General features: G+C 40.1%; 1 protein-coding gene across 5 annotated transcripts in view; it reads left to right on the top strand.

Moving 5' to 3' along the window:
- The window catches only part of LOC306836883 (mediator of RNA polymerase II transcription subunit 13-like), an 81,107-nt gene that overhangs the window by 39,691 nt on the left and 15,243 nt on the right, over positions 1-26,173 (top strand). For all 5 annotated transcript variants that reach the window (XM_079364232.1, XM_079364231.1, XM_079364234.1 and 2 more), the window contains exons 3-7: positions 11,199-11,274; positions 14,715-14,798; positions 23,638-23,783; positions 24,451-24,657; positions 25,836-26,000. In XM_079364232.1, coding sequence (XP_079220358.1) covers positions 11,199-11,274; positions 14,715-14,798; positions 23,638-23,783; positions 24,451-24,657; positions 25,836-26,000 — 678 coding nt within the window. The remainder of the gene's footprint in view (positions 1-11,198; positions 11,275-14,714; positions 14,799-23,637; positions 23,784-24,450; positions 24,658-25,835; positions 26,001-26,173) is intronic.

The following is a 26,173-nucleotide window of genomic DNA, read 5'->3' as shown; positions in this document are numbered from 1 at the left end:
ATACTTTATTGATCCCGAGGGAAATTCAAGGCATCCAGTAGCAGTATACAGACAGGCAGGACACAAGACATTGGTTACAATACTGTCCCCCCTCCCCTCTGTATACAATAATCCCCCAAACAAGATTTAGGAGCCCCTATGTGACTAAGAGTAAACATAATTACAGGTTAAACCTGTGCAGTTAGCATTAGCATTAGACTTAAACTTATGTAGCATAATGTACATAACCTGTGAAGGAGAGAAAAACGTGCTGATTAAAAGAGACCTGTAAACAGTTAAAAAGTTGAAATTGATCACTGTCATGTGCTACTTTTGAAAAGGAACTACCGTAAATTCCGTACTATTGAGCGCACCTGGATATAAGCCGCACCGGCTAAAAATAAGTCAATAAATGTATTTGTACATATATAAGCCGCACTTGATTATAAGCCGCAGGTGTCCACGCTATAACAAGAGCTATTTACACAGACGTAGGCTACCGGTAACATCCGCAAATACTGTAGCGTCCGTACGGACTTTAAAGGACGACGAGAGCGTTCAAATAACTTTTAAAAATAATCATTTGGGTTACAATAGGGTCCTTCGCACTGGTCAGTGCTTCGGTCCCTAATAACCCGATCACTGTCGGCCGTGACCACGCCGTTTACAGCAGAGAACAACACACATAACTTGCCGTAACAATCCAGCTCTCTCCCCCAGCGTTCTCTCATACAGCCACTCAACACGTTCTCGCTGGTGCATTCACTGACTCTCCACATAATCGGAATTATGAACACATCAACTACTGACTTTACAACATGAACCGTTACAATACGAAGCCTAGCCGACGGTGTCTGTAACACGGCTGATGAAAAAGATGACCGTAATTTATTTCACAAGAAAAAGTCCATCCATTCACTGCCTCAGAATGACTTCATTACTCACTTCCTCAGTCTCTGTTGTCGCTGTCAGTGTCATCTTAACGTGCAGCAGCTCTGTTAGCTTCTTTGACAGCCAGCTCGATCGCCTTTAACTTGAAAGCTACATCATATGCATTTCTCCGTGTGTTTTCCATGATGAGGGTGCGTGCATGAAGCGCAAAATGACTGATATTAAGATCCGACGTGACAAAGTCAAATGTTTTTGCGGCAGAAGCTCATTGTCCCCCAAGAAAAATCCGTGCATTAGCCGCACCGGAGTAGAAGCCGCAGTGCTCGAAGTGTGAGAAAAAAGTAGCGGCTTATAGTCCGGAATTTACGGTAGTTTGATTTGATAAGCAGACTTTTTTAATTCAGGACTTTAACCAGGTCATAGCAATTATAATAACCTATTTTATTAATTACCTTTAAAGGAAGACTGGACTGAGTGCTTTAAAAACTAATCATGCTGGAACAATGGGAGACAACACAATAACTTACACCCAAACAAACAGGAAGACATCCATAATGTATACTGATAAGATGTAGCAATAAATATATCAAAACAGCTGAGAGAATATTGACAAGTGATAAAAGATCAGAACAGTAGAAGAGCAAAATAAGATGATCGCAGATCTTAATGCTGTAGTGTTGTCTGACTGGCTGTTTTCTGCACACGAGTCAAGATACTTACGTGTCACATCCTCATACAGGTGTGCAGTGAAATGTAAAGGAGAAAGAGCCGATGTAAAAAAGTTCACAAAAACAACATAAATGAAGAAAAAAAAAACACGCACAACCTCAGCAAAGCAACTTGTAACTTTGCAGGTTGGTGGTTTTGTTTTTAGAAAAGTTGATGTTGTGGTGGTCCGATAGATGTCACTAAAAATGTAGGTAATGGTGTCACTCAGTAGCGTGTGTGTGGGCGTGTGTCCATGTATCTCGAGGACGGGGTTGGGTGTGTGTCGAGTTAAAAGACCTGATGAAGTGTGGATGTTGTGGACAATGACATTTTACTCTGTAAAATGTATCTTGTATTATAATCTTTCAAAACCATGCATTATTTATTACAATTGACATTCAGTAAGGCAAACGCTGACATGTTTGCATGACCAAGACATACATTCACATTAGTGTGTACCATGCAAACATCATAGCTTATGGCACAGGGTTTCAAAAACACACAGTATTTACATACCATAGATAAAAGTCAGACGCTATGTCCTCATGCTCCTCCTGTCAGATGTTGTTGAATCGACCTCGTCTGATCCCTGTAATTCTTTGTAAGAGGAGTGTTCCCATCAGCCAGCCTGATTCTCATGTGACTGACAGTAAACAGAAAGCAACAGGAGGAATTGCAACCCACTAATTTCTTGTGAGCTTTGTTTTTCAAAGCATTGAACTTGGACACAAACTGGTTTAAAGCCAACTTTGACTTTAAAAACAGGTTCTGATTTCAAAGGTTTAGCTGCAACCAGTACGCTAGTTACTTGTCCAAGTTTTAAAATTTCTTGTTGTTTACACTGTCACAAGTCTTGAAAATGTATAATGTGTCTGCAGAGAAGACTAACATGCCCATGCTTTGACGCAGATGATAAAGTACTCATTTTATGGTCTGCAATCGATTATTAAGTTAGGCGTTGTTTCACCCAGCAAGTCATGATCAGACTTGTTACACTTTGAATTTAATCAGCAAAGGCAGTTAAGATAAGTCCCTTTATTATTTACCTTGATGTGATAAAACTGATGAGCTGTACAGGGACCAGATCAGGATTCTCTGTCTGACCAATTGATGCTGAAATGTATTCCTTTCCTTCTAATTTTGCACAACATATTACAGTGGAGCACATCTTGTCTTACCTAAGCGTCATTAAAACGTCATGATGATGTCATTTTATTTTTGTAATGAGGAAAAGAGCAGAAGAGATTTAAAAAGGGTTATCAAGATAGCAACCATAAAGGACCGGATATTAGTCTGTCAAAATCAGGCAATTTTGGGGGGGCGCCGATAGCTCAGCGGCAGCGACAGCGCGCGTACCATGTTGTGAGGCTTTGCTCCTCGCGCGGGCGGCCCGGGTTCGCGTCCGGCCTGTGGCCACTTTCCCGCATGTCTCTCCCCACTCTCTCCCCCTTTCCGACTCTATCCTCTGTCCTATCAAATAAAGGCAAAAAGGCCAAAAATAAATCTTAAAAAAAAAATAAAAATCAGGCAATTTTGTATTCCATCCTTTACCCTGAACATAAGAGATAGCTGCTGTAAGACAACAAAAGTTCTCAAGGGAGGTGTTTGTTGCAGAATAGTAAATCCAGTGGTTTGCACCCCTTACAGTTTGGAATTTAATCTGGGGATCGATGTAACATTTAATATCATGATGTAAAATAATTGTATTGCTCCTAAAACCCTGTGTGGAGTCTCAGTGAGAAGAAAATGTTGAAGTAGTAAGTGTGGTTGTCATGGAGATTCACTGTACAAACAGAAAGACAATTTCGTCTTTGAAAATATATTCAAGCAAGTAAAACAGAAACAAGGTTGCGAGGTCAATGGTCGAGCTTCTGGACTCTATGGTGCAGGTCTTGTAAACGTGTGGAGACTGTAACCTTCCAAGTAGGAAGCCCAGGGTTTCGAGGCGAACCCGTGGCTCCTTTCGTGCATGGCATCCCACTTTCTTTTTCCACTGTCCTATCAAATAAAGCTATAAGAGCCCCGAAAGAAACCAATAACAAAGTGTTTGTAGACTGTGAATTTTTTAATTTATAACATTACTTTTTATCAAACACTGCTTTGACTTTGCTACGTTTACTCTCACTGTGTTCATCATTCAAGTATCAATGGTGGATTCGGATGACAGCAGTAGTAACTCCACATTGGTAATGTTATTTAACTGTGGAGCACTGTGATCAGTCCCAAAAATAAAGATGCTGTACCTTAACACATGCTCCCCATTTTTTGTGTTGCTGACTCAACCCGCACTGCAGGAGCAGTGACTACAGAGACACACACATCAGCTGCTGTAAATTAACTGTGCACATACTGTTGATGGGAGTTCAACATTGTCAAAGCTTAAAGAGAGAAACCGGGTTTTGTAGATGACAGCAGATTTGTTGTTAACATAAATATATCTATTTTGTGTTTGTAATGTTGATGTACTTTGTTTAATGACAAATAAGTTTTATTGAAATGATGCTTCTTTTTGTATCACAGCCTAATGTAATTGAGAAATTGACAATATGCTTGATATGATGTAAAAAAAAAGGTCAATGAAAATAACTTTTACAGGAAAAGCACAGGCTTTCATAACAGCTTTCTTTTTACCAAAATATTTTCGGAAGGTTTGCTCTTAAAAGTGTTTGATCTACAGAAATGATGGTGCTTTGACACATGTATATATGCTGCATCATAAACTAGAACTGTGCTAAAAATCAAAACAAACTGAAAGCAGATTTGATGCATGAAAGTGGAGGTAAAGTTCCTGAATGGTATAGTAAGCCTCTCAGAAAATGCTCTCTCACATCCTGACACAGACAAACATCCTGCAGTGGAAAACTGCTGAACTCTCAATGTGTTTTCGTTTCCTTTCTGTACATGACTGAATACAGGTTATAACTCCTTCAGAAGGCTCGATAGCTCTGCTGGTCTGGTGGCATTAACTCTGGCCCAGTTCCATGGTGACATAGCTAATGCTTATTTATTGATTTAAAAAAAAAAAATGTTATTAGTGATGCAAGACAGTGCAGTACAAGTGAGAAGTAAATGTGAGGATGTGAGAAATATGTGTTAATATTTAAGACAGAATAACACAGAAGACAAAACGGAAACAAGCAGGAATTAATGACGATGTATTTTGAGGGTGTTGAAGGGCAGTGTTTGTGTGTGTGTGTGTGTGTGTGTTTTGTGTGAAAGTGCGTCTTTATGTGTTGGGGGCAGTAAGAGAGGGGGAGAAGAAAAAATTAAATAAAAATAAATAATAAATAAATGAATAAATATATAATAAATAAATAAAGTACATTAAAAACAAATAAATCTAGTAATGATAAAATAGCAGTAAAAAATATATTTAAAAAATAAAATAAATACTAAAATATATATACTGCTACTGTATAATAATAGAGACAACAGTGGACAGTAGTAACAATGGGAGTGATAATAACGTGTGTGATTCGTTCTCAGGTAAAAAAGAAGAGAAATAAAAAAGGACTTATAGATGATGCTCGGGGTGACAGTTGAGAATACTAATGCTCATATTAACTGCCAGCACAAAACCAGTGAACTGCTGTTAAGTAGGTAAAGGCAAATCTTGTTTTGTAGATATATAACTTACATTTTGTGTTTGTACTGTTGACTCTGCGATTTCCCCTCATATCTCTTATATCTCAGGAAAGTCCAGCTTTTCTTGGGGATTCTTATCTTTTTTTTTACAATCTCTTACAAAGGATAAACGAAACACAGACTAAAAAGAGCTGCAGTGACGGGACCTATATTTTGTTTTGAAAATGTGTGTCTCAATCAATATATTTGAGGCTCAAACTGAAAAAGTGCAGAGTTTGATTGAATCGTCAATCAATATTCGGGACACAACAATCCCCTGTCTTCCTGCTGCTCTCTGCCCACTTCTTTTAAACAGTCAGCTCCTATTACCTCTTCATTTCTTTTGGATACATGTTCCTCCAGCACCCCAGGGTATTATACTCATATGTCAGTTAAACTGTCGAGTACTGTCATAAAAATGCAGTGAGAGCTCTGCAGACCTCTGAGACATTTGTGTTGTGAACGTTCACAACTATAAAGATACTGTGCTGCCTTATTTTTGTGTTCGATCAATTAAAAGAAAGCCAGTCACAAACACATTTCTCAAAATCAGTCATTTTAATACTTGCAGTCATCATAGAACAATTGTATTGAACCTTTTTCCGATGCATTACTGCAATACATATGTTTCCAATATCTTTACTTCGACAGATTCACAAACATGCATGTGATCCAAGGTGTTATGTACTTTTTGGAAACCATCTAAGACTTTGCTATATTTGGTTTGAATTGGGTATTTGTCACTCAGTGGCACATAGCAGCTACCCACCTTGTCGCACCATACACTGCATATTAAGATGAACAAAAGAAAATCTCCCTGGAAGTGAAGCCAAAACCATCACGTTTGCCTCAAACCTGCTTTCTGTCTCATTAGATGAATTATGTCCAGATGTTAATTCATCAGACAGTTGTAGTTTGATTAGTTATTTGATGCTAAAGGTCCCTATAGAGTTACAGTCTTAGTTTTGGGGAACAAATAATGCCACACCTCGCTATGCTCACTGTGAACATAGAAATGGACAGCATCGCAAATTGTCACTACAATGTCAATTGTCACTTACCGTGCAGGTTCTGCTTCCTCCTCTGATTCTGCTTTGGGACTGAAACATATGAAGCTAATTTACACTTTATCACGTACCCCTTGTTGTATGTGAAACCAGGCAGATTTCAATCAAAATATAATCTGTGAAGGTCACCCCAGTCTTGACATGCTGTCTATAATGCATAATATGTATACAACCTAATAGTAGTTTGATCTAGATGTTCACAAGGTTTCACTTTGTTTTAATGGACTCTAAATGAGACTAAACTTTGATATAATTAGTACTTTTTAAAATCTCTTTACTCATATTTGCAGGCTCTTTAAGTGAGCACTGGAACATTGATTCTTTATTATCTTCATTTGTATCTCCCTTCCCTGAGTGTCCCTTTCTTTTCTCTGTTACCAGCCCATCTGTGCAACTTTTTTTTTCTTTATCTCTCTTTGTCTTTCTTGTTCATAAAAAAACACATCACCATAAGCATATTACTCTGCACAGACAACACAGGCACACACACACACACACACACACACACGCACACGCACACGCACACGCACGATCGCGCACACAGCAAACGGAGACCAACCTCTGCTCAGACATGCAGCAGGGCAGCTAATTAGTAAAGTGGGAGCAGGGTTTGTGTGAAATCACAAGCATACAGGCAACGTTGCACACACAAACACATACACATACTGCCCGGTGTGAGCTCATAGACTGCATGCTGCAGAGACGCTGCTGGACACCAGGACTGATGGTAATATTGATCTAAGACAAATGAGAGAGAAAGACAGGGAGAGAGAAAGGAGGATGGGAATGTGCAGCTAGGGGTCATCGAGTGTTGTCACACCTCGACTCCCGCCTTTAGATCAATACCATCTTTGTGTTTGCTAGGCACAGCATTGTAGCAATGTGTCACTCCATCTAGTGTTGTGAGAGCAAAACAGCCAGAGAACGCCGTGGAAAAAAGGAGAGAACCAGAAAGAGGGAAAAGAGAGGATGTGAACTGAAAGAGATGGAGACAGAGACAGAGAGAGAGAGAGAGAGAGAGAGAGAGAGAAATATTGCGAATGGTAGCAGGCGACCCAGTTCCATCACTGCTTGTTTGTGTTTGGGGAGGTGCAGCAGTTAAGAGCATGGAGAGCATGAGCGGGGGGGTCGTGTGAAATGCACGCATTTTTGAGGACATTACCGCACTCACTGTACACAAGGCAAAATGTAGGCCCAGAGCTTGCATGCAGAGTCAGGTCCTTTGGGAACCAGTTTGTCACACACACACACATGCACTCTGCAGGCACAAAGATGAACACACACACACACTGTCATAATGACTGTAATGGCTTTTAACCCTCTCATGGATATCTTTTAGGGGATCTTTGAAAGAAAATGTGATTTATTTCACTTTATTGCATTTAAATTTTACAATTATTGTTAAATGTTCCAGGCTGTAGCATCATAAATCTTCAAATTCAAATAGTCATAAGCGAATTGATCAGATTCTGTGTTTTCCTTTGCTTTTTATTATTGTGGACAAATTGATGTTGAGCACGTCTGCTCCTTTTGAAGAAATCTGTCTTTTTATCAGTAAAAATCAGTAAACACCAAGAATGATGAGCTTTCACTTTAATCTAATTGAGGCTGATTGGATCCAGTTCCTTTAAGATCTTTCAAGCATGATGCATGATTCCCTGCAGCTCAGCCTGTGATGAATGATGGATCATGATGCTGTAAAGCCCTCCTGCACTTAGCTGTGCATTTAGTGTCTACAGCACACTTTTCCCTTGGGCCATCTGTGTTCCTCTGCTGATTAACAGGCTGTAAAAAAAACCCTCCAAACATGGTGATAGCTAAAATGACAGGTTCATGGTATTTTTTTTTCTTACAAGTATACACCTCACACACAAATCCCTACAGGACACTGCTTTTGTTTTAATGTATGAGATCATTGTTTTATTTCACACCTAATTTTATATCTTTCAATGTGTGAGTGTTGCTTCAGACATATATGCTTGTGACCTTGTTTGCTTGCATGCAGGAGGGATTTGCTACACCTTGTGTTGATGTGGCGCAGTGTGCTGGCTCAATGACAGCGACAATATAAACAGGAGCCTCTAATGTGGGTTGCATGTTTACCAGAAATCAGAGTATGTGGGGATTTATGAAACATATTGTACCTGCTCTTTTTGGAGCTATAAACACTCATAAACACTCATGTGGGCAGTTTGGAGCTCGACTCACTTTACAGTCAATTCTACTGTAAACTAATTTCTTTTGTATTTATATTCACAATATGTATACATATTTTAAAATCGACATATTATACCCCTTTTCCACCTTTTTTAAACAACATAACTTGAATCAAGCACCAGAGGAGGTTTGTGACCCTGTATAAGCCTGCTCTTTCAGAACGCTCCGTTTTGGTGTGTGTCTCTTTAAATGCAATGAGCCCCCTCAGACGTCACAAAAATAAAGATGGCACATAAAAATGTGTAAAAGTTTTGTTCTTTGGCTGGGGGGAGTCAGAGTTTGTTTTTTTTTTTTTTTTCCCCCAGGATCCCACTGTGATGTCAAAAGAAGAGCAAATTTGAAACTGAGCATTTTTCTCTATGTTTTAAGACTTATGCAGACCACAAATAAAGGACTCGGTGGGTTCATTTCACAGTTTGACGGCCGGTATAGACACTCAGGTTACCCAAATATACAATATGTTCAAAAACACTATCAAAGTGTTTTTTTCACGTCCCCTTTAATATAACTTCATGTACATTTATATTTTTTTTGTACATGTACATAAACAGTTATACCCTCAGAAATATCCCTCTATATTTATTTATTCATCAACGCATGCCTTACAATTCATATGTTCAACATTTTCCTTTCACTGTTAATTAATATCATTTTGACTGAGTCATAGTCAAATGTTCAACACAGTTTTTTATGTAACAATTTTGTGCTATCTTATCCTTTCCCCTAGCATCATATTGTATGATTTTGTGTCTTATTGTTTGGTTTTTGTATGTAGCAGTAGCGTAAGAGATTAGATGGTAAACTTCTACAAAGTATGAAATTGTATTGTATGGAACTGTGTTGTGCCGCATCTTTTGGGGAGAAGCGTTGAGAGCATATGAAATAGGACAGTGGTTTTAACAGTTTTGGTCTTACAGGGGTCAAGGGCTTTTGTCCGAGCTGATCCTGATAAAGCAAATGATGATGGGATCCGAAGGAGGAGTTGCAGAGTTTGGATAAGACAAAAAGAAAGTTGGGGGATTTGTAGGTGTAGGAGAAAGGAGAGGGAGATATGGAGACAGTGAGTGATAATGAGCTGGATTTTGCGAGAGACTTGGCATTCTGCTCATGGTGCTCTGTCTGTCTGTCTGTCTGTCTGTCTGTCTGTCTGTCTGTCTGTCTGTCTGTCTGTCTGTCTGTCTGTCTGTCTGTCTGTCTGTCTGTCTGTCTGTCTGTCTGTCTGTCTGTCTGTCTGTCTGTCTGTCTGTCTGTCTGTCTGTCTGTCTCGCTCTCTCTCTCGCTCTCTCTCTCGCTCTCTCTCTGTAGAGGAGCTGGCTAGAGTGAGCAGCTTCCTGTCTGCGCCCTGAAGCAGGAGTAAATGAGGGGTGGGGGGGAGGAGGAGGAAAGTGGGGGGAGAAGGAGGGGGGGGGGGTATGTTGGAAGCAATAGAACAGAGGAAGGAGGAGGAGGGTGAGGGGCAGGGGAGGGAGGAACCAGTGTTAGAAATTGAATGCCAGGGCGCCATGTTCTCACCACCAGCGTTTCCATGGTGACAGGGTAATTCTGGCGAGTAAGGAAATTTCATTCACTCTGGTATGAAGAGGAAGAAGAAGAAGGAAAAAAAAGAAGAGGGAAATATCAACAAAGCAGAAGAGACTAAGGGGGAAAAATAGAGAAAAGAAAGAAAAAGGGAGGAAAATGAAAACCTCTGCTGGGGTTTATGCCACCCATCCCCCAGGCGGTGTGCGTCTTTCTTTCCTTTTTTCTTGTGTATTTCTGTGATGCTTGGTTTGTTTGCCACCACCCTATAAGCAAACACAACACCCACACACAAGCCTCCAGTTTCTTCCAGGAGCCCTGCAGGTATATGGCAAAGAACAAAGAGATATTCTGTTAACTGGCTCCTGAGTGTGTGTGTGTGTGTGTGTGTGTGTGTGTGTGTGTGTGTGTGTGTGTGTGTGTGTGTGTGTGTGTGTGTGTGTGTGTGTGTGTGTGTGTGTGTGTGTGTGTGTGTGTGTGTGTGTGTGTGTGTGTGTGTGTGTGTGTGTGTGTGTGTGTGTGTGTGTGTGTGTGTGTCTGTCTTCTTTTTGGAGGAAAGGAATCAAGGTTGGTGCCAGGAAAGGGTCGGGGGGGGGTTAAAGAAATCAGGAGGACAGTGGATTGTGACCTGTGTGCTGCAGATTTGACCACGTTTGTCTTCAGCTGCTTACATTTCCCAAGAAAAAAAAAAAAAAAGAAAAGGTTCAAACTCTGTGTATGCGTGTACAAACCTGAGCATGCAAGTATGTGTGTCAGCCTGAACACACACACAAACACAAACACACACACACACACACACACACTTGTTCTGCAGCTAACTGGAGCTGACAACTGCATGGGGTTTGACTGGGCTGTCGCTGCAGCCAACCTGACAGCTGTACCGCCAAGCACCCTCTGAACACACGCACAGACATAAACACACAGGCACACACACACACACACACACATACATAACTTGATCTCCATTTCTGATCCGATGTGAAGGTTTTCTAATCAGCACATGCAGCATGTTTTGACAGAGACGCCATAAACACATGTAGTTAAACGCTGAATCATGTGTTGTTTATTATCTGCAAGCTGGTGTGTGCAGATGTTTTGCTATCAGCGGATTGTGATGACTTTTTTGTTTTTTAAGTGAGACATAAAAGAACAAGAGATTCATAATTTGCTGATTATTTTCTGCTTGTGTTTCAGTTGCTGATGATGGGCTGTTGGAGTCCTACGAGTGCAGGACCCTCCTGTTCAAGGCCATACACAACCTGCTGGAGAGGTAAAAAAACCAACCCAAAACAGACACACAGCACCATTCTCCAGAAATATCAATAATAATAATAATAATAATAATAATAATAATAATAGATTTTATTTGACGGTGCCTCAAATGAAGAAGTACTTCATTAGCTACAGGATGAGGTCAGCTGAAGAATATTCAAAAACTTAAAGACATGGTAATGAAGAGTTCGCACAAAAGGTAATCCCCCCCCTCAAAAAAAATTAAAAATAAAAAAAACAACACACAAACATTAAACAATTCATGAAAAAAAGGAGATGAATATATATACAGACGTGAGTGGATTTAGACTATGGAGTAAAGCAAAGAAATTGGTTTCCATATATGTTAATAGTAAAAACCATTGTCACATTGTAAAAATGTCGTCTTATCTGTGTGCAGCTACTTTACAGGCTGTTGTGAATGTTTAAATAGAGATAAAATGTTAAAATATTCTAAAGGGGAGTAAAAGTAGTGACATATCTATTTTTAAGACGTACACGCATTAACCTTTCGCTGCAGTTCGTTTGGTTTAGAGAGTGATGGTGTGAAGATTCTTTACTTTATTAAGTTACATGTAACTGCAAACTTGTGTATAGATGTATATGGACTTTATGCACAGTCAAAAAGGATGCAAAAAGCTGAAATAGTTAAAATAGTTAAAATTATTGTAAGATGTTGTGCTTAAAATGTAAAAAACAGTTTATACATTTAATACATTTGAATTGAAAATGGGTCCCCAGATAAACTCTTCTTTTTCTTATATGAACAACTTTGCCCTTTTGAATCTTATGCTGAAGTGGCCAAACTAAATGAACTTGATGTCATATTGACAGACAGCTTTTACTTTTTCTTCCTGCCACTTCACCTTAATGAAATTATAATCCGAGTGCTGAATCACTTGTTCAAGTACCCAAAGCTCTCCTTTCTGAGTCAGAGCCATCTGTTAAATGAAGCAGCACATATTTGCTCTCTATTAAGTTAAGCATCACTGATCATCATAGGGGGCAGGCTGAATTAACCTTCCTATTACCTTGAAGCTAACTCCTTTTATAGCTCACTATTTCAACACAGGAGGAATCACCCTGTCTCACGCATGATATCGATCTCTGTTACCTGCTCTTATTGTTGTTATTATATTCAGTTAACTTTAACATCAAGTTAATTAACTGGTTAACAATTACCGTTTCAGTGGCCATGATTATTTAATTAAACAAGAGAGAAGCATAGTAACAAAGGTTGAGTGATCTTTAACACTATTAGACAGTGTTATCGTGTCAGGTTATAATAAGGTAAGAGAGTTGTGGCACTACTTCATCATCAGTTTATGAAATGTTCAATGTAGGCAGGTAGACAGCAGAGTTTTCCATTGTAGCAGGAGACACCTGTCAATAAAGGCCAAACACTCCAAACCCCTCATTATTCTCAAAGCAGCTTTAATCATCACTTTTAACTTTAAAGCTCCTGTGAGCAGTTTTTGGATGGTTATAAAACAGACTGCAATTAACACTGATGCCTCTTAATGAGGTGCAAAAGCAAAGCAGAACATCAGAGACTACATTCATTTAACCTGCAACCAGTGCTGGGACACACATGTCAGACAGCTAGTCAAAAGTAGGACGAGATTTTTTTTTTCTCTTCTTAAACATTACCTACGCACGATAATTAAAGAAATCAGAGCACTACTACTTTGTGGAAAAAATGAACACAAACTGAAAGTTTCTCAAAGAGGGCTTTAAGGATAGGTTGGATCCTTTGTAAAGGAGATTCCCTGTTGCATGCCTGCACAACATTCTCAACCACAGCAGTGCTTTTCCTTTATGCCAGACAGCTGTCCTGTTTTCCTTTCTATTTAAATTTCCTGTAAATGCTAACCCACCACACATCACAGACAATGTTTGCAACTCGTTTTGTTTTAATTATTTAGCAATTCAAATAAAATATTTGTTATTCCTTTATCCTCCCTTCTGCTGATGATTTTATGACCTGCCAGTTTTATTTTACTGGCTGTCAGAAGCACTTTTTTAGCTGGAATTCAGAACAGTGCTCAGTAATTAAAGTAAATATTGTTTTCATTATTAAGCCAGATATTTTGTTATGAGTAGACGAGGTAGAGACACAACAAAGCTACAAGGACAGAAACCTCTGAGCGTACCCTCTCTGTATCACAGCTCTGATGTCTTATAGATGTGCACAAAATTGCTCAAAATAAACTATACATAGATCTATTATGTCAATGAGGCCTTTTTCAGCTTGTGTGCTTCAGCATGTAGCCCAAATAGCAGTATATAAGCCTTTATATCAGCAGTTCTTTTTCATGACTACACAAACGTCAACTGTGCAGCAATAAACTGCAATAAAAAGCTGAAGTTGTTGTCAAAAAAATCTTGTGGTTCCAACAAAGAAAGATGATGAGGAAGATAAATTCTATCAGGATGCCTTTCAGTAAAAGCGTCAGCATAGTCTATGGATAAAGTGGACTGTTAACTCCCTCACAGTGTATTCTTAATAAGGGCTCCAGTGAGGTGACCCTGCTTACAGATGCACTGATCCGATACTGTAAATTGGTAACAGGGCCAGTACTGACCTCATTAAGTGGTTCTGGGAATCAGCTCGGTGTGACCACATTAAATACAGTTTCTTTGATAATGTTTTATTGGATGAGTTGTGTCAGGGAGTGATCAGCCACGCTCAGATAGAAAAAAAAAAATTAAAACAAAAAAAAAAAAAGGTAATGAAGGGAACGCCCCAAAGATGTGTAGAGAAGACTGAATGCTTCGGCTGGCACAGGAGAGGCCATGAATGCATTTAGTCATTCCTCAAGCCAGGTCAGAAGATCCAGCGGGGGGAATTCTCTGGCACCTGCTCACAGAGTGGAGTCAGAGTTCTGACAGTGTCGAGTTTTGTCAGGAAAAAAGAGGCCAAAATAAGGTGAAGATGTGCACAGATGGTGAGATATCCAAATAGGGAGCAGAGCTTGATGTGATGAAGGGAAAGGTTTTAGACAGCTATGTGTAAAAGTGTGAACCACTTAAGAGAAGGCAGATAAGTGGGAAGATTACTCTCCCTTTGGCACTTGTTAGAACTCAACGTATCACACTTTACTCTAAAATACAATCAAATTCCATTTTATTGAAATTCACACGCTAAGGATTTAGTGTGAGTGGCAAATTAGACGATAAAAAAAGGTCACTTCTTACACTTACATAGACACATTTTATAAATATTATACATGAAATATTATTTGTTTTATTATGATTTATTTCACTGAACCACAATTGTATCTACAGCCTTTAATAGCCACAGAACTACTATATATATTTTTTTAGTCTTACGAGGAAGATAACTTTAGTTAAGTTTAATTTTTCTAAGTTTGGCATTTTTTGGTTATTTTCAACTTATCTCAACAAACACTTTTCTTTTTGTTTTCCCTGCTGCAGATGTTTAATGGATAAAGGTTTCGTGAGGATCGGGAAGTGGTTTTTTAAGCCACATGAACTGGAGGAAAAATCCCTGGGCAACAGGTGAGCAGCACTTTAAACACACCGAGACACACATGCCTCACTCAGGTAATGTCAATGGACTTTTTCAACATGTTCTGTCTCTCCATCGACCGTGTGTGTGTGTGTGTGAACGTCAGCGTGTGACACAGTCGAGTGGTGTGAAGGCTTTCATGTGATTCAGCATTTGTCCAGTCTTCTCTCCTTGATGTTCCACCAGCTGCTGTGTGTGTGTGTGTGTGTGTGTGTGTGTGTGTGTGTGTGTGTGTGTGTGTGTGTGTGTGTGTGTGTGTGTGTGTGTGTGTGTGTGTGTGTGTGTGTGTGTGTGTGTGTGTGTGTGTGTGTGTGTGTGTGTGTGTGCGTGCGTGCGTGACTGTTAAAAGCAGGACAGTGAATGAATGGTGGTGAGAGGTGAGAGGCGAGCCGAGTTGAGCTCTAACAGCTCTTTGGGAGTGTGTGCGTGTGTGTGTCTGTGTGAGAGTGTCACGCTGTGTGAATGTGCAAGCAGTGTGGGAGACAGACTGAAAGTCAAGACTGTGTGGTTTTGCAGCCTGCGATCGCTCCTGATGGGTTAAATACTGAAAGAAAATGTTCAGAGACATAATGAATGAAAAGCATCCGAACGACACGAGTTAAAAGGAAGCGAATCATGTCTTAAGGGCTCCACAGTGAGCCCTTATCAAACAGACCTGTAGAAAGAGCAACACTGAAACAGTTTTTTCAGATAGGACAGCTGAAGAGAGACGGGGAACGTTGGGAGGAGAGAGTCGGGGATGACACGCAGCTGAAGGCCCAGGTTCAATTCAAACCCACGCCGGCTGCGCTGTGGACTATAACCACACATGGGGCGCACAACATAACCACAAGGCTATCAGCACCCTTAGTTGTAAAATATTTTACTGATTCTATCTGACTGCATTGGCACTGATGTGTCATATCTCGTTTGATAAGTGAAGATGGATAAATAAGTATCCAGTTGGGAAAAGAACAGGGAAAATAAATACAAAGAATTAAACGACTAGATATAATCAACACTAAAAGAGAGAGAGAGATAATCAGATTTTCTGAAAGATCAGCATGTACGGTTTGTATGGAGAGAATAAATGTGTGAATACATTGCTTCTTGACTTTGTGTACAGTATGCACACTAACATATGCAGGATTTCTGAAATCAGGCTCAGGCTTTGAGTGAGTGCGAGAGATTTGCATGTGTGTGGTGCCTCTTTAGTGCATCATGTAATTCCTCCACACTTTGACAGCTCTATACCAACATCTTGTCAGCTGGTACGCCCCCTGCTGAGCCAACCCCGACTTCTTCTGTCTGTGAATTATTGAACATCCTGCAAGGAGAGAGTCTGAGAGAGAGGGAGAAGGGTAGAAAGGAAAAAAAAAATCTTCTTAAATATGTAGACACAAAGAGAAAGAAATCTTATTTAAGTTTGTCTGCAGTCTGTACGTTTGTAATACATTGCCGAAGAAGTATGACATTTTTTCCCGCCTAAAATCATCACGGCTTGCCATCACACACACACACACACACACACACACACACACACACCACCTTGTTCCAAGAATAGCATTGCCACACAATTGACAGTGTGAGCGGCAAGAGCCCCTGCAGATCCCTGGCCGGCAGTGTTTTCCTGCCACGAGGGAACATTGCTCAGTTAGGCATACACTGACCTCTTGCCTCAGCTGTAACCAGCTCCTTTGTCTCTTTTTTTTTCACACACTCCTTTTGCTATTTATCACCAACAGGGGGCGCAAAACATCCTGCCGTGCCCCTCTTATACTCGTGCCAACCCCTGAGCCTTGGCGCCGTCGTCTTTGTCAGGCTTATCTGGTGTTTATCTTGTGTGTGTCCCGGGGGCACGGTGAGGATTGGCACATCCAGGACACATCCAAACTCACCCTCCTTCTCCTCCTCCCAGTCCTCCTCCTCCTCCTCTTCCACCCCCCACCCACTCCTCTCTCAGCACAATATTCGTGCTCTCTTTGTGTCTCAATGAGAGGAAGGCTGCACTCTGTGTTGGTAACGGATTGCATCAGACACTGAGGGGGAAAAGAGAGAGTTACAGGGATGCAGAGAAAAAAGGAGGGAAAGAGGAAGAGCAGAGATGGGTGTATGGGGGGGGGGGGGGAAGATGTAGGGAGGTGGGGATCAGAGGAGGTGGGGGGTCGTAAATTAATCATTACAATAGACGGCTGAATGGATGTATTAGAGTCTCTCTCCTGCTCATTACTTCAGTCAGTTCTATGCATGCCAAGTACAGTACACAGTATATTTGTTCATCTACCTGCTTTCATTTGCATTAATGACCACATACTCATGCATAAATAATGTTCATTTCATACAGTGTAACAGTGAAACCCTCTGGTACTTTAAAAGAGACACAAAGCACTTTTTAAAAAAAAAAATCACAACTCCCCTCCCCTCCTCTCCTTTTTCACATTTGTTTGTTTCTTTCCTCTTCACATTTTACCAGCACTCACATTAAGCCACAGACTAATACAAAGATTATGTGTTTATTTGCTCAGATAAGTAAATGGAACAGATATATGAAAGAAAAACAGAAACCAAAGAGTCCCTTTTATATGAGAAAATAAATATTATCCTTAAATTATGTTTTTTTTTTTAAATTACCTAATTTGACTTACACGGGTATTAATCCTAATATTTCTCTCTTTCCCCAGACTGCAATAAGTGACATTAAGTACAGTTACAATTGCTTGTTACTCTTTTCAGCTGGTGTAATGTCTTGTGTGACATGATTCTAATGTGTAGTACATTTCAGTAGAATTTGAGAATCTTAACAATAAATCTAAAACATTCAATAGTCAAACGTCAGTGCTTTCTTTAATCCTCTCTGGGGTGAATTGTGTAGGATCCCAGAGGAGCCTAACTGTGTTTTGTGTGAACATGTTTCATTGTGCTTAAATCAGAAGCTGGTCATTTGACTGGTTACATAGGGGACTGACAGTGAGCCCATTGAAGCTAAGTGATGGATGGAAACTTGCAGACTGACTGGCAGACTGATGATTGAGGTTAAATAACTGAATTAGTGATGGACTCTTTGACTAAATTAAAGTCTGACTGGCTTATTAAGACCAGTTTAATGAGTCTCTGATAAGATGGTTAAGGGTTTTACTTCAGAGCTGTAGGATTGAATGTGAACAAGGTTTCCTTTTTTTCAGTTGAAATGATAAACTTTTAACACATTGACCAGTAGCTACTTCCCAGAATGAAGTAGAAAACATCTCTCGCATAGTTTCTATCACTCTTTGTACTCCAATGTTTTGTTTTTCATTCATCTACAGCAATAGGAAATACACTTCATTCAAACTTGAGTATCTTGTCACTAGCAAGACCACACCATCCAAATGATGGATTTTGCCTATAAGATATAAGCTCAATTGAAATGCGAGAATGAAAGAGGAGAAGAGAGTTAGGTTTGAATTCATGGGAATCCAGGAAGAGACGAGGATGAGCGGTGTGGTCCGGCTCCTGAAACAATGCTATATAGGATCCCAGTACCTCCTGATTTTTCGTCTGGAAACACCATTCAAGTTCTAATGATATGGTTACTGTGCTACTTACTGTAATATGTTGAAATGTGTTTCATACAAGGTATGATAGGTTCTGGTGAAGGTTAATCTCAGATACAGATCCCTCCTCCTTGGCTTCGTCAGAGGATCCAGGAGATACCGCCACACTTTATCTCACTGTATGAATGAAACATGAGAAGGAGAGAATACCAATAGAACGCTTGTGAGGTCATTGATTCAGTCGACTTTGACTGTTGTTGTATGCACAATCCATCAACAGTTAAAAAAGGCTTTAACTGAGAAGCTATGTTTAAATAAAGCAGCTTCTGGATGCTCGTTGACTGACTACATGCACTATCAGCTGGAGAAGTATTAAACATACTACAGTCCTAAGATTAAAGTGAAGAAATGCCCTCCTCTCATTCCATTTCTCTTTGGTTAAATATTTGGATTGCCGAAATATTTGCATTTTTGAGAGAAGGAGAAGGAGAGGGAGAGGGAGAGGGAGAGAGAGAGAGAGGAGAGAGAGAGAGAGAGAGAGAGAGAGAGAGAGAGAGAGAGAGCATGGATCAATAAAGAGGACAATGATGCATCACAGCAACCGCCAGCCAACAGACTCTATCCTTTTTTGTATCATTACCACAGACATGAAGTCGGTGTTCACTCACACTGTTTGTGTTTTTTTTTTTTTTTTGAGGTTCGAAACTTAGACTCTTCCATTTGGCAGCAATCTTTGTGTGGGAATCGCCCACTGGAAAAAAAAAGTTGTCTTGACGATATTATAGCTGTCTTTCAAGGCTAACAAGAATCTAATTTGATTAGCAAGACACTGACACTTTTCCCACACCGCCTGTGCTCATGCAGATTCAAATATGTGCTTTGTAGTTGCATCATTTTATTCTGGATCCAAATAAACAGTTTTAACGCACGCATAGTGATAGCAACACTGGCTAAAGCCACCCACTTGGGGCTCCTGAATAAAACATCAAGCTGAATGCATCCCTCTTACACTTGTGTTAATACTGGTGCGCCATGTGTGTACGCAGGAACAACCACACACACACACATGCACATACAGCACACACACCTGCATAACTCCCGTGGAGTATTGTGCCTTTTTTTTGATGGATCTGTGGGATTTGCTTGTATAGAATACAACTTATTTTCCAAGTGTGGCGAACTTGTGTATACATGCTGCTCACAAGAGCTTACAAGAGTGTAAACATCCTTGTACACCAGAGTATCAGATAGTGTGTGTTCAGAGTGTGTAGGAGGGGTTAGGCAGCGAGAAGGAGAAAGATAACTCATAGTTGTGCTGGAAGAGGGAGAATTAAAGGAACAGATTAGGGAGATTAATCTCTCAAATTTGAAGAAATTACAAAAAAAAAGGAATGAAAAGAGCTATGCAGTAAATTATATCTCAAACTGGGATTAGATGCTGCAGAACAGTCGAAGCACAACCTTTTTGAATTGTTCACATTCTATTTTTTTTCCCCCTGTTTATTGTTCATTATCTTCGTGAATCTAATCTTGTTTTACTCCTTTTCCTGCTGGGTTAGACACAGAGGCTCCCAACCACTAAGATAAGAAGTGTTTTTTAGCGTGCATGGATTGTGCACACATGGTTCATGTGGGTGAAATCCATGATGCATGTCAAATACTAACCAGCTCTCCTGCGGTCTGGCTGTTTGTATTGTGATGAGCTTAAGTGACACATGTTGTCATACAAGCCAAACATAGCTGTTCTTTTCTCGCAATGGCGTTAAAGCACGCATATGCACATGTTATGATAACTGTGGGCTTTTTTTTTTTTTTTTTTTTTTTCTTCTTTTGAGCTGTGTCTCCCTGCATACACATTTGCATACAAATGATAGCACACTCTTAACGCTGTCATATAAGTCTGGGCACAAATGGAAGACACGCACGCACACGTGTACAGTAACGTGTCTGTCTGTGTGTTCTCCGCCTCTACATGCCTTGATTGATTTCACCATAAAATTGTGCTCAGTAGCCACCCATTAAAACTCTGATCTCATCGATATGTGTGCAGCGAATGCAGTGTGTGGCTCTGAATTATTCACCTCCTCCTCTTCCTCTCACACTTTTCTTTTTTTGCTCTCACTCCTCATTTTTTTCCTTTCCTTGTCCTCCTAATTTCCTCGCTGTCTTTCTATTTCCCCCTTTTTCCTTCATGCATTTCCTTCATTTTTTTCTACCTCTGGTGCTCACTTTGTCTCAATCTTCTTCTGTTGCCGTTGTTTAATTCCACTCTGCCCGTCCTCCTCTTCCTCTTTTTCTTCCTTTTATAATCCCCCTCACCCATCTCCCCTCCTCCCTTCCCTTCCCTCCTCTCCGTCTCCTCTCTCTATCTCTCTCCAGTACTGTCAGCCCTGAGGCGAGTCTCAGCCATCACTCCTCTTCATTTATTAATACCTGTACTCATGCAGCCCAGGCAGCACACACAGCTGCCTCGCATCCCTGTCCACTGTTTTCACACACACACACACACACACACACACTCTCACTCACTCACGCTTTGCCGACTGCACAAATGTCCCTGAGGATGCAAGAAGCCCAGTGTGTCCACACGCTCACACCCGCTTACTGTGCAGAAAAATGCCCTTTGTAAAAGGACAGGGAGCATCAATCTTCCAGCTGCGTCAGGCTGCAGTTTGATGCTCTTTTTGTACTTCTGCGTTTGCCTGACTTGCATTTAATTGCACTTTATTGCAGCTGTAATAGAGCTTAGATCATAATTGTTTCACATCAGTCATTGGCTCGACTTTTTGCTTTCAGCATTAATCAATTGTGCTCGACTTTCCAAATGAAAGTCAAACACTGAGCTTTTTCTTTTTTTTTGTAGTGATTTAATTTTATAAATCAAATAAAAATGATTTGAGAAAACGTTCTTCATCAGCACACATTGACCCCAGAGTATCAATCCAGCCACACATTCTGTTGTTAGAGGATGCAAAAAAGAGATTTCCGTCCCCGCTCGTCGCTTCAGCTACAGTTTTATGATCGGCGCTAAGGGAGTCGTGTTTTTTGTGCACACATCAGTCCCAATCAGTGCACACGCATCTCGTAAAAATATACAACAACAATATAAAGAGAATTATCAACACAGGAGGGAAATAAACTCTAATGGATGCTTCATTTCACAGACTTATTTAATCCGTGCAGTGTTGCAAAAAGAGAGCTTAACACAGAGAAACACGTGCAATGTATAAATCATGCAGCCAGTTAGTCTGTCGTTATATAGGTAGATTATTTTATGAGGGATCAGTGGAAACTCTGAGAACAATTAGAGCAGCTTTTATGCTTTTCAATACCCTGGTTAGACGTCCTCTGTGTAAATTATTTGTGCATATGTGCGTGGCAGTTAGCTCAACTGGTGCTCTTGACTTGCAGCTGTTCTCTTGAGCTCCCATGTGCGGCTATAAATAGCTCTTCATATGCTGTAATGATGCACTGAGGACAAAGTCGGAGGGCAGTCTCACTTGAAAACATTTGAAGGGATGTGGATCGTGGAGATGATAGGTCTGTGTTGTGTATGTGTGCGAGGGTGCGCATGAAAGAACAGCGTGTCAAAGCTCTCGTCGTAAGGAACAATTAAAGCAGCAACATAACGCGACCCGGCGACTCACGAATGAAGTCGTCCTCTCACGTCGTTATTTAGAGCAGTGGCAGCCATCATGCTGAAGTTATCTCTGCCATCAACGGGATCAGAACAGCACTAGTCACACTTCCTTATAAAAAAAAAAAGTTCACACACCTATCAGGAAAGGACCGTCATAGATTCATTCAGTTCTTAAAGCTGTAACACCACAGTACGCACTTAAAGCCCTCTGTAGAATAAACAGAGACAATTAAATAAAGAGCTTCGTAATTTGGATGCATTAATTAGTACACACAAAGAGCAAACAAAGAGATGAATTACCAAACATCAAACACAAATACTCTTGAGTTTATCATCTCACTTTAGTGCATATAAAACAGTATTAACAATAAAATATATTGCACACTGTGTTTCATACTGAAATAACCCTGTGGAGAATTACACTGGTATAATAGAGAACGTTTCAGGAGGTCATAGAGAGTGTAGAATCAAGGCTGAAATGACCTTAAATAATTTAACTTCTGCAAAACTATACTCAGAATAATCAAGAAATTGTGTACACTGCAGTAATCAATATAGAAATGAGAATGATAAAGAAAGCCTCGTGGTGGAAAGCCCCTCCACAGCTATATGACTGTGATGCACTCATGCATCTGAGAAAACTGGCATAACCACCAACAATCTGAATAATCGTGTGAGCTTAACACGCACATTGATGCATTCTAGCTTTGCGTATCCTGCTGTAATTTTGCAGACGTGAGTCCATTTCATTTATAGTGTTACGTTTTCACTCTGGGAATATCAAGAATGTTTATGAAGCAGAGACAAATACCGCCTTTCTCCTTTGATATACTTGGCGCCATCTGGAGGCGGTTATGGTCATTGCCATGAGATATTTTTCCCCCCCTGAAGAATACCTTTAGTTCTGCCAATGAGTGAAGGAAGAACTGTCCCCTTTTTCCGTTATTGAATTTGATGATTCATTACAGCTCGAATGGAGGTCCGGCTCCTTCAGGGGAGGTATTGCATGGGCAGCAGGGTAATCACATGGAGATTACAGTACCTGCTGACTTTATTGTCAGTCTGATACATTTATAGATTAGGAATATACATCAGTGAAGCCTTCTTTGTAGTTAATGATGTCCAGCCTGCCCACTGCTGTATGGATTGCAAAAAAGGCCGCAACAATCACTCCTCTGTGATTAAAAAAAAGAAGAAGAAAAAAAGAGCCATGCATGATGGACTGTGTCTCAGCTGCGTAATAAAGAGAGCGCTGCATATGTAAACATGTGGCCAACACAATCAGTCATAAGCAAATGAGGATTTATACCTGCAATAAGGAGCCTGTGTGGGGAACGATGAAGATGATCAATGTGACAAGGCGAGGCTTTGAGAGTGTTCTTTAAATTGCTGTTGGAGGAAAAGCACTCATCATCTGTCACGTCGAGGCCTGAACATTTCCTTCAATAAATTAGATTTCTGGGTTTATTTAATCTAAAGTTTAGCATAATCAAATGTAGATTTGGTTCCATTTAAGTCTCCGTTTAATTACATTTGTAGAGGTAAATGCACATTTCCTTGTTATGAAATTGGACACAGAGATCTGTGGCTGTACACAAACAGGAGCTTTATACCAGCACATACCGGCTCTACTGTGAGCTCATTCACTTACACCCTCGCCTGCTTTTCTGTCCCCAGTGAACACCTCTCCTGCTCCTTCTCCTTCTTCCTCCACGGGGAGAGCAACGTGTGCACCAGTGTGGAGATCGCCCAGCACCAACCTGTGCATCACATCACAGAGCACCACATCGAGCTGGCACAGACCTCCGTCACTCCAGTACAAGGTGACAACACAGACTCATACGGGTAGTTTAGTTTTATGAACGATGAAGAAAACAAACCCCAAAAGACATGTTTGACAATTGATTTCGCCTTGGCTATACTGTAAATTAAACTAGCATTGCCACTTATATAAGTTAATATATTAGTCTTACAATATTAAAGTTTGTAAGAAGTATCAACAAATTAAACTTCAAGTGCCAAATCTAGGTCCTTCTAATGAAGACAACTGACGCCTGTGAGTGTGATGCTATTACACATTCAATCACTGGATTTCTATTACTGATAATTGACTGTCCTAGTTCACATTTGAAGAAAAAAAAAACCCTGATATGTCACAGGAGAAGGGACAAATGAGAAATGTAGCTGAAATTAGAAAAGTGATAATTGTGGTGACGATAATTATAAAATATGATGAAATCAAAATTCTGCACTAAAGTGTGCATACATACATGGTTTAAATCCAAAACTGCAACTTTATATCCTGTAGATTGTGATTGTATTGAGGTTATGTAATCTATTTAATATTTGCTAACTTTAAACCAGTTTAAACTGAACTGGAGCCAATCGTATCCTTTTTGTAAGTGACATCAGGTTCAGGTGAAAAAGTGAAGGGAACCTCTTCAATGTGTTTCTTTCAGCTAATCAAAGTCTCTTTGTTTCCCTCTGCAGTGATCCTGAGTCCGTACGGCCTGAGTGGCACTCTGACAGGTCAGGCCTTTAAGATGAGCGATCCAGCAACACGCAAGCTGATGGAGGAGTGGAGCTACTTCTACCCTATGGTACTACAGCAGAAAGAGGACAGCAAAGGAAAGGAGAAAGAGGAAGGAAGCCGTGCTTATGATAGCAACTGTCACGTGGCAGTGGAGGTCATAGTAGGTGAGGAAAAAGTCCACGTTTGTTGAATTTATAATATTATTAAATGGAAAGAATATGTTTCACAATGTCCAATGCTTCATGGAAAACATTTTAGTCCACCCAGTACTATGACATTTGTTTAGGGTTGAGCCACACTGAAAACCATACATGCATGCATGCATGTTATATAAGAAGTATGACTTCTATTCAAGGGCTGCAAAAAGACTGCACAGGAAATTTGCACTTGGTTTAAAGAAGAAAAAAAAAAAGGAATAAACCACATTTAAGTTCAAGTGAGCTGAAAGACAAACCCATTTCTACCAATTCATTTTTCTTTTTGGTTGGTACCCTGACCTATAAACCTCTTTTTATTTTTTTCAACTCATCAGTGAAAAAATTAGAATCCCTAAAGAGACGATCAATCATCCAATGACTGTGATTGTTCTTTGCTTTGTAAAGGTTTCGGGGGTCTTTAAAAGATCATGAAGGAATGCCTGAATTTAATTTTTAGAACATATTTAGTCGAGATTTTAATTTCCGCATGTTTGCTGCTCGGCCATGTTTCAGGAAGTAAAAAGACATTTTAATAAAAGAATTCTTATTACATGTGTAGTTTTTAACCCTGACATATTATTCTCAGACAAACAATGAAGGAGCATTATTACATTGATTAGCATCTAACTGAAGATTTATGAAGACAAAAAGGGTTTATGGGATTGTTTGTTTTAATGTTTACTTTGACTGTGGTTATCCTCTTTCAGCACATCTCTGAGTAAAATAAAAGGGGAAATAGCTAAAGTGAAGACAGACAGAGAAGAAAAGAGAAGTAGAGGTAAAAGGCCCGAGGAGCTATTCTAATAGCTTTGTCTAATCAGCCTGATCCCACAGCGTTGGTTTGACCTGATTATAATCACAACTCCTTTGGATAGCGGCTTCTGAAAAAGGAACGTTGGTTTGCAATGATAGTAAGGGAGTATGAAGAGAATCAAGATCGTTTGTTTTATATGAGCAGAGAGAGAGACAGAAAGTGTGTGATTACATTAATGGATAAGAAACAATTGCGCTCCTCACACTTTACAGCATATTTTCTGGATTTATCTGACTAGAGTTTTAACAGTACAATAAACCTTGCTGTAAAAAAAACGAGCTCCATATCCTTATCCTAAAGTTAATAAGGCCCTTCTTTTTCATCCTCTCAGGTGGTGTAAGGATGACCTACCCAGTCGCTTTGGTTCTGATCGCCCAGGGCGACCTCCCGGTGGAGCAGCCTCCACCTGTTCCTGCAGCTCAGGGCCTCAACAGGGAGCCAAACCACTGCAGTGTGCCGCTCACACCACCCACGTCCCCACAGCAGCCCTGCTCAGGTGACACATACACACGCTATTCATCAACATAAATAAAAATCATCCTGTATTTCAACCAACATATGGGCAGACTTTCAGTTTGTACAATATTATGATTTATGACCAAATACACCAGAACTTATTCTACCAGCAGTTCAGTCATCTAATCTACTTTGATAAATGGGGACATCAGA

The sequence above is a fragment of the Symphodus melops genome, assembly GCF_947650265.1.
Source record: "Symphodus melops genome assembly, chromosome: 16".
NCBI classification, from domain to species: Eukaryota; Metazoa; Chordata; class Actinopteri; order Labriformes; family Labridae; genus Symphodus; species Symphodus melops.
The sequence above is the reverse complement of the archived record's forward strand: the minus strand, read 5'-3'. Positions and strand labels throughout refer to the sequence as shown.